Source organism: Lynx rufus, unplaced genomic scaffold, assembly GCF_022079265.1.
Source record: "Lynx rufus isolate CCGP_SWC_20201006 ecotype Redwood Valley unplaced genomic scaffold, mLynRuf1.p SCAF_1, whole genome shotgun sequence".
NCBI classification, from domain to species: domain Eukaryota; kingdom Metazoa; phylum Chordata; class Mammalia; order Carnivora; family Felidae; genus Lynx; species Lynx rufus.
This window is the reverse complement of record NW_025814823.1, coordinates 178,895,132-178,904,643: the sequence shown is the minus strand read 5'-3', so window position 1 is coordinate 178,904,643 and position 9,512 is coordinate 178,895,132. Positions and strand designations below refer to the sequence as shown.

General features: G+C 52.7%; 1 protein-coding gene across 3 annotated transcripts in view; it reads left to right on the top strand.

The window, feature by feature from the left end:
• Positions 1-215: 215 nt before the first annotated feature.
• Positions 216-9,512, top strand: part of KCNIP1 (potassium voltage-gated channel interacting protein 1) — a 344,358-nt gene continuing 335,061 nt past the window's right edge. For 2 of the 3 annotated variants that reach the window (XM_047073018.1, XM_047073000.1), the window contains exon 1: positions 383-470. In XM_047073018.1, the coding sequence (XP_046928974.1) occupies positions 383-470 (88 nt within the window). Of the gene's footprint in view, positions 328-382; positions 471-9,512 lie in introns of those variants that run through there. The other variant, XM_047072993.1, reaches the window with a different exon arrangement.

Below are 9,512 nucleotides of genomic sequence, written 5' to 3'. Positions count from 1 at the left end.
CAAAGCCTGGGAGAGCTCCAGCTCCTCCCTCCCTGCTCCGCTCAGCCTCACTCCTCCTTGGTGCCTTCGGAGCACCCTGTGCCCTGGCAGCGTGTCCCGCTCCCAGCCCTGGCATCCCGAGGTCCTCGCCTGGTGAGGACTTGAGTGGACAGCAGGAGGGGGTGGAGGGAGGGAGGGAGGAAGGGAGCAAACATCGTGCCCTGCAGGCTTTCTGGATGCAGAAGCCAGACTCACTGCAGAGGCAGCTGTTCTGTTCCCAGAGCTTCTGGGGTACATCCGGCTCTCAGGGGTTGCCTAGGCGGGCTCCAAGTTCCAGGATCGCACAAGGTGGGTGCCTTCCCTTCTGGGCGCTCACAGCAGAGCCTACCTTCCCTCTGCCACCATGAGCGGCTGTTCCAAAAGATGCAAGCTTGGGTTCGTGAAATTTGCCCAGACCATCTTTAAGCTCATCACTGGGACCCTCAGCAAAGGTAGGGAGCCTGGCCTTGACCCTCGTCTTGTGTCTTAATGTGGTCTGGCTGGCCAAAGTGGCAAGTGCCTTGGTGTGGCGACTGTGGCCGTTCTGGTGTGCCGGGGTCTCAGAGGAGGGTGGGGGGAAATGGGTGGCTGGGATTCGGGGTCGCTGGCAACCTGGGCTCCGGCTCTGAGCAGGCAGGCACCGTGCCAGGGAGCTCAGCCGGCCGTAATTGCCTGGAACTTTGGAAATGGATTTGGTGGTGTGTGACTGATTGGTTACAGGCGAGCAGAGGGACAGAGCCCTTCCCAGAGCACTGGAAGCTGCTTAGCGTGACTAGAGTTTCAAGAAGTTATCCAGGGAGCGTTGTGTCTTGTTGATAAAGGAGAGATTTGATGCGGTGGGCTGGGAGTAATTCTGCAGAACAGAGACGTTTGAGGAGGCCAGCAGGAGATGGCAGCAGGAGTGGGATCCACCATGCCCTGGTGAACACAGGATTCGGATTCCCATCAGCTCTGGGTCTGGTGTGCCAAGAGCTTTCTCTCACTGAGTCCCAGGGTCCTGCGTTTCTGGGGCTTTGTTCATCATTCTGCTTTCCGGGACCCCTGTCCCTCTGCGGACCCTGCCTACGTCAATGTCTGCCTTCTCTACTTCTCCAAGAACTGGGCGGCAGGGGGTTGGCAGGTTCCACTCCCTAGGCGGCCCAGAAAGGGTAGTTGTGAAGGGGCCCTGGGACCGTGTGTACACAAGTCAGCCCCAGAGGCTGAGGAGGGAAGGCTGACTTCTCAGGGCTGTTCCTATCTCTGGAGCCCCCTATTACACTGTGCCAGGGAGGGCGAGGCGCTCAGAGAGACTCTGGCAAACTTTCTGGAGATAACATTTAAAGAGAGAGCAGCAGCATGACGTGGTTTCACGGGCTGAAAAAAAGTCTTTAAATATTCATGCCCTCTTTCAGGAGGAAAGAGTCTTTGGGGGAGATGCATCGGAAGCAGCAGGGAGGGTATTCAGGGAAGGAGGGAGGGACACAAACGCTTGACTGGGATTTGTTTTAAATGACAAGAAGAGAAGATAAAGGCTGCCTGTGGCCAGCTCTGATGACCTGGGGCAGGTGCTCTGGGCAGGCGGGTGTGGGAGGGAGGGACGTGGTGAGGTTTGCCTGTCTCCTTTCTCGCCCTTCGGCACCCCTGCTCTGTCCCCACTACACTTTTGAAAGAGGGCGCTGCCCCCCAGGACCCTCAGGGAGACCAACGGCCCAATGCTGAGGGTCAGGCTGTGGGCAGATTTACTAGGGCCCCTGTAGGATGGACGGAGGTGAGGAGGAGAGAGCCAGGCTTAGAGGATGGCACAGAGTCCTCACCGAAATTCAATCCTTCCAGACAAAGGGGATTTTCTCCCCGCGTCATGGATTCCAGGATCTCAGGGGACAAGGGATGAGGGGCAGCCTCTGATTCCCAGAGGTTTAGCAAAAAGAGCTTTGACCCGGACTCAGGAAACCTAGGTCTCAACTCTGGCTTTACTCCCCATGCAAGCCGCAGCCTCTCTGAGCCTCAGTTTCCTCATCTGCAAAATGAGTCCATTACCTGCCATCTGTTTACCTCCCAGCCCTGTCGAAAGGATCCAGGGAAGCCGAGACACGGGATCCCTCTGCAGATGGCATTGCAATGAGCAGACGGGAGGGAGCCCGTCAGGGACTGAGATGGACGTGGGTCTGGAGAGGGTGACCCAGGCCATGCCTTCTGCAGGACCAGGGTCAAAAGGCCTTTAATGTAGCTGACCACAGGTGAGTCTGTGCACTCCAGGCAGCACCAGAGGGAGAGAGAGATCACAGCAATAAGGGTCAGTGTGAGAAAGTGAGTCAATAAGGGAGAGAGCACGTGCAAAAGTGTGGGGGGTGGGAGGGAGAGGGAGAGAGAGAGAGAAAGTGGATAGATGGCTATTTGAATTTGAATAAGTGAGCAGGAAGATACTGTCTTCTGCATATTTGCCTACAATCATTCGCTTAACATTTATTGACTGAGCACCTACCCTGTGCCACGCTAATTGCTGGACACAGAGAGAAGATGACACAAGTCCTCCATCCAGCAATGTGCATTGCTGTGGGAGCACAGGCTGAATGCACAGACCTCAGCTGAGATGAGGAGGGCAGAACCAGGCAGGTAGAAGCAGGTTGACACTAGCAGAGAGTGGCATGGAGTGCCGGCCTCTGCAGAGAAACCAGGCAGGATGGCCCCCTCCCTCCCCTCAGAATCCCAGAGACTAAGATCTGTGGGACACAGAAAGGGCTCCACGGGACCCACACTGGGGACCTAGTGGCCACCTGGCCTTTCTCCAACCCACCTCCTTACTGAGTTTCCTATAGCCAGGGCTCAGGGAGGCGGCCCCCAGCGGGTACCAGGGCAGGATTGTGTTTCTGCAGTCTGCAGCGAGCACCGACTGTTTACACAGCCCTGGCTCTGTGCCAGGCACGCGCTGGGAAACTGCTGTTCTGCCCAACCCAGGTGTTTGCTAAATATTTGTTAAATAAATGACCGTGGGAGCAGAGCCAGGACTGGAGCAGGGAGAGCAAAGAGAGGTCTTTCTTATGCATAGGCCAGCCCTGGGTGACTAGATTAGACCCTGGTGGACACATGACATTAGTTTAATGATTGTTGGGTTTGTGATTTCCCTTACTCCTTACTCATTGCACTGAGCCCTCACTTCGCAATAATCCAACGCTTAGGAGGATTTTTCTTTCTCCCTTCCAGAACTGAGGAATGTAGAGGTGCCTGCGTGGCTCAGTCAGTTAAATGTCCGGCTCTTGATTTCTGCTCAGGTCCAGCCCTGCATCGGGCTCCATGCAGAGCCTGCTTGGGATTCTTTTCCTCCTTCTCTGTCTGCCCCTCCCCTGCTCTCTCTCTCTCTCTCTCTCTCTCTCGAAAGAAATAGATAAAATTTAAAAAAGAAGAACTGAGGAATGTAAAGATTCGATGGGACCAGGTTCCTGCTGCTGGTCGTGGGGGCAACTCGTTATTTCTTACCTGCCTTGGAAATACCTGGAGAACAGGGAGAGCCCATGACCACCCCTCCCTGTCCTTCCATTCCTGGATCACAGCCACCTGCCCCTGATTTTAGTACCCCTTTCCCACTGGTCTAAGCTAAAGGTGGCCCAGACTTTTCACAGGTGCCCTTTTCAGAGATGAACTGATCAGGTCCTCTTGCTCACACATCGCCTTGACCTTGAGCTTTTCCTTTATAACTCTGATCACAATCTGCGATCCCCGTTCCTTTTAAAAACATGTTTGCTGAAGGCTGTCTTCCCTGCTGGACTTCAGCCCTCTGAGGGCAGGGATCACAGAGGACCCGGTGCCCAGAGCTACTTGTCATGTGCCTGGCCCGCAGTGACTGCTTCACCAATAGCGTTAAACGGACGAAGCAGCAACTCAGGGCGCAGACACTGGTTGAGGGTCCCCAGAAGGTTTTAGAGTGGGAGCTTTCTAGAATTCACCGTTCAAGCTCCTGTCCCAGAGGCGCTCAGTAAAGGCTCTCTGTACTCTGTCCAGCTGCAGGACCTGAATCTGTGGCCAGAAGGTGAGCCTCCAGCCAGACAAATCATTCAGAACCATGCCTGAGCTTTCTCGGTATCTCAGGAAGGGCATTTAATTGCCCCACGAGGGGAGGCTCTGCAGGGGAAGATCTGGCACACCCATCCCTGCCCCTTCAGCTCTACTTTGATTTGTTTCACATACTGAATTTCTTTGAAATTTAAAGAACGAGTTTCTCTTGCTTTAAAAAAAAAGTTTGTAAACCAATTATGCAGAGGAAAGGACAATTGGTTGCCAGACTGGGACATCCTTGGGTCCCCCCCCCCCCCCCCCCCCCCCCCCCCCCCGCACACTGGCAAGGAAGTCTCCTCCAGGGTCCTTCACCTCTCTGGCCTCAGCTACCTAATCTATAAAATGGAATCACAATGTCCTCCTTATAGGATTAAACAAGATTATGTATATAAAGCTCTCTGCATATTAAGCACTCAGGAAATGTTTGTTGATGTGACTGCAGTTATTAGCTGATACTCAGGACTGTGAGCGCCTCAGGGCAGGGACTCCATCTCACTAACTGCTTGTTTCTTCAGCGCTGGCACAGACTCTCAGAGTGGCCTCTCTAGAACATTCGATTCCCCTCTCCAGAACTTGCTTTCCTAAGGCCCCACCTAGTGATTGTGCTAAGACTGACCTTTGAGACATTTCCCACACCCGATTAGCTTATTAGATTAGATGTTAATAGCATGACTCCCAGAGCCGGGCCCTCCCCTGCTCTTTGAGCAGACACCTGGCTTGAATGCCTAGTTAAGCCACGGGTGGGAACAGAAGTTGTTCAGGCTCCACTCTGGTTGGGGAGGTTTAAAAGCCCATCTCCTTCTGTACTTTGGGAACTCATCCGTCACCCCAGGCACAGATGGTGAAGCCAAAGCCAGCAGGAGTGAAGAATCCAATCCAGGAGAGCTTCTAGTTGTCCAGGCCACCCGCACGGCTGCAGGGTAGGGAGGGGGTGGGAGGGCTGACCTTGTATGATTTATCTCAAGGACAATGCCCCGAAGCCCCGACTCCCCTCTCCCACGCAGTCAGTTGTTTCTCTCTGTACTTCGGACCTGTCAGAGACATACTGTTCCTCTTGCCTCTTCCCCTCAAGAAACTAACCTTGAACTTGGCTCTGCCTTCAGGCAGGCCCAGCTTGAGTCCCAGCTCTGTCATCTACCAGCTGTGTGAACTTGGGTGAGGTACACAGCCTCCCTAAGCCAAGGTTCCTCACTTTTAATTGGAGATAATAACAGTACCAACAGCACAAGGTTGTTTTCTAATTCAGTGAGGATGATGCAGATGGCAGGGCAAATGGTGACCCTGAACTTGCAGGGAACTGAGGGTGAGTCCCTCCTTAACCTTTGGGCCCTAGGCACCTCTTTTTTCTTGCCCCAGTCCTGACCCTCGGAGTAGGTATTGCAATCACCATTTTAACACATAAGGAAATTTCCTTTAATTAAGCCAGATGGCCTAGCTGGAAGTAAGTGGCAGAGTTGGCGTTGAAACCCAGGTCCCCCTGGGGCCAAGACCAGGTGCTCCATGCCACGGAGCTGGAGAAGACACCCCAGAGGGGATCTATCACTGGCAAAGAGTGCCCCCAGCTTCCCACCAATTTTGTAGACGGGTTTGCCAAGGACTGTCATACCAGCTGGGGCCTTTTAAGGAAGCCACCCGTATTCCAAAGGCTTGTGACAAATTCCTTAATGTGGCGTGGCCTGGGTTAAGAAATAAGCTTTATGGAGAAGAGAACACTCTGCAGGCCAAGGTCAGCAAGACGTCTACATACACACTCTTCCAGAATCACTGTCACCTCTCAGGCAGTTACACTGGGGCCAGGGCACCCATGTTGAATGGGCTCCAAGTCCATGAGGGACCCTCTCCACCACACTCCTCACATGCAAGTGTGAGGAGTGGTCATGTCAGTGTGGAAATACACAGGGTTTTAGGCACCAGACACTCTGAAATTAAGAGACTCACCGTTTACTAGAATTCTCTGGGAAAGCAACGGCCCTGACCCTGGGAACCTTGGGGCCTGTGAGATGTTACAGAGCCCTCTGTGAAAAGGAGGATACCACCTGTCCCATGAGAAGCTCAGCTTGTGTGCACTTCCCTTTGCTGGGGCAGGAGAGAGTCCCCACCATCCCAGGTCACAGCTAGCTCCTGTCCTGGCAGTACAGGCCAGCACTGGGTCATGTTAGGACAGCTCTACTCCCGGGTTCCTTCCAGGAACCTCTGAGTGCTGTCTGTGCCTTGTCATAGGCAGAGAGTTCAGTTGCTGGGGGTTCTGGTCCATGCCTGCCCCTTCAGTCACAGTCAGCCCCTGCCAGTGTGGGGAATAAGCCTGCCTGTCTTCTCATCCTTGCCCCCCTACACCATGCCCATCACTCCCTCACCCATTTGGCTGGCCATGCGCTCTCTGGGGTCCCCTAAGTCCCATAGCAGAGGAAGGTGGGGCCTCCCCCCGCCAGCCCAGGCTGTTCTTCTTTAGGGCCACCAGGCCTGTCTTCCAGATAACCCTGACAGTAGGCAGGAATAATTTGTTCAGGGCTGCTTATCCTGGCACTGCTGCACAGACATTCTATTAATTTCAGGACCACGGGGGAGTGGCTAGTTTGTTCCAAATTAAAAGTAGCTAGAAATGGGCCCCTTTGGGGAGGGACACTGTGGGCTACGATATTAAGACAAGGGTGGAGTGGATCAAGTCAGGTCTTAACTGGTCTTTGGAGACCTGGAGGTCACTTACCATGCCAGTGTGACCTTCACCTTCCCCAGTCCTCACAGGGTTACAGAATCTTCCAGGCACAGAATCCTTGAGAGCTGTTGATTCCCAAGTGTGGAGGTGGTCATGTGATGTAGCCAGGAAAGAAGGCAGCAAGATGCAGGGAAAGCCAAAGAATGGCTCTGGAGCCAGCCAGCCCTGGGTTCAAATCCTGCCACTGCCTCACAGGATAGCCTTGGACAAGGTATTTCCCATTTTGAGTCTATGTCCTCCTCTGGAAAGTGGGGCCAGTAATTCCTAGCACACGATGCTACCAGAAGACTGAACGAGATGGCGCATGTGACACACACAGTACCTAGCACATAGCAGCTGCCTGGTAGAGGCCAGGTTCTGCCCTGTCTTCTTCTCGTGTTATGAGACCTTGCACTGGTAGCCAGGAGAAAGGAGGCATTGCTGAAAGGAGCGAGCTATGCGTCAAGTCCTCTTCCAGCTCTTTTCCAGATGTGCTGCTCCTCCAAAGGCACCCCCTCACCCTGACCCCATCACTCTCGATTACAACTTCCGTAATCAAAAACTTGTCAACAGCTGAAATGATCCTTTTCATTTAGTGGTTTATGTGTTTCCTACCCAAGCCCCATGAGGACATGAGCCCTACAAAGGCTCATGTGTTGGGCTTGGCTTCCATTTTTTGAGTGTCCAATGCATGTTGAATACACAGTGACTGAAAGCTTTCCCTGCCCAACAGCATTGGGCCATGTAGCTGGAGTTCCTTTTGGAGGCCTGGTCTCATCTTGCTGTTCTGAACTCTGTGCTGGAGTGTGACAGATGCGATCAATCAGAATGACCTTGATGACATGTTGGATCAGTGCAATCCAGACCAAATCCAAGGCTTTGACTCCCCTCCATCCCAGTTCTCATGTGCTCTGTGAGATTGGCCCCTCGGCAGCAGGCCCTCACTGCCTGTCCACCACAGCTGACCAGTGTCCCCTCAGTGTCCATCTGCACCACAACCAGGAGGGCAGGGAGGAGGACCCAGGCTCTGAGGACCCCATGGAAGGGCAGAGGGTTGGGGAGAGGAAAGGAAGCAGAGATGAGATAACACAGGCTCCCCAGACCAACTGGATAGACGGGAGGCCAGGAAAAGATGTGAGGGAAGGTGTTTACCACCACCAGTCTCTGCCCTCCCTGTATTCCTCACAGATCCCCAGTCTGGAAGCAAAAGAAAGCCTGCCTCCTGTTGGGGTGGAAGGAAGGCCATGAATACAAAGCCAACCCTGGTTCTCTCTGGTTAAAGCCACCATATGTCCAGTCCATGTTCTTGGACCTACAGTGAATAACAGCTTTGGAGCCAAGCCTGAGTTCAAATTCAAATCTTCACATTTGCTCACTGAACAGGTGGCTATCTTCTCTGGGCCTCAGTTTCTTCATCTCTAAAATGAGGGAGTTTCTGACTTTGAAGTTCCCATCCAGTTTTAAAGTTTTAAGATTTGATACCAATAATCACAATTCCCATCACGGCTCCCGCTCTGGGCCTGACACCGCTCTAAGCACTGTGCACGCACCAGAATGTGTGAAGGTGGGAGCTCCAGTTAGGCCCATTTACAGATGAGAAATTTGGAGCCCCAGAAAGGGAAGGCCAGGCACTGAGTCACACACCCAGCATAGGACAGAGCTGTAAGTGGAAGTCAGGCTGTCTGTCTCCAAGTTCCGGCTTCGCCCCCCTCATTTCATGCCTTCCATTTCTAAAACTTAGATCCGGGATAGGAAAGCAATGAAGACAAAGCTGATGCCTTCCCAGTTTGGTCAATATTTCTTTCAGAAATCAAGGTGTTAAGACTTCTGTTCTGACTGAAGCAACACAATTCTGGACAATTCCCCTGACACCCTAGTCCCCCTTCTGTACTGCAAACCAACATTGGGGGCCATCTTTTCCAGGCAAACAACAGAAACTATGGGAGACCTGGACAGACAGCTCACACTACAAGCACAGGAAGGAAAAAAAACAAAACAAAACAAAACAAAATAGCACCACCCTGCAAGCTTTCCTGTTCTAATGCCAGTCTGGCCAATTTCCACTTCTTGCTGGAAGGAGGTGGGTTGGAAGCAGAGGCAGAGAACTGGGCAGGAGTCAGGGAGAGAGATGTGATTCTGATGCTTGTGTCTGGAAAGCCAGGGTTAGCCTGCCCTAATTTTCTTTCTGTAATCTTTTGATTAACCCTGGACCAGTTTGGGTGGCATCATTCAAACATCTTTGCTTGGCAGGCAGAGCCAAGACCAGGCTTGCTGCTCACTATCTGCAAACATCAGCTTGGAACCAGCTGTCATTCGGAGCCTGAGACAACAGGAGACACGCTGGGCCACAGGACACACTGGCATCCTTGTGCTGGTTAACCCTGCCCATGCATCATTGCAAGCCCAGAAACAGCAGCCTGTCATTCCACACTCAACAGGAATCATGTAAAAAATAATAATTGCCATAATCCCTTGAGCGCTATTTATTTGCTGGGGCTTTCTGAGGATCCCTACCTTCAGTCCAATCTTAGCTGTAAGTTACCTACGCTCACTGTTCCCAGGATAGGAGAGGATGGGAGAGGTTGAATCACTTCCCAAGGTCACAGAGCCAAGACTGTGACTGAAGATTCCAAGCAGTGCTAAAGGAACACTCTCTAGGTCAAATCTCTCAGCACTGTCACCCCCTGTTGTGGACTGAACTGTGCCACCTCCCCCAATTTATTTGTTGGAGCCCTAACCACCAATGTAACTGTACTTGGAGGTAACACCTTAA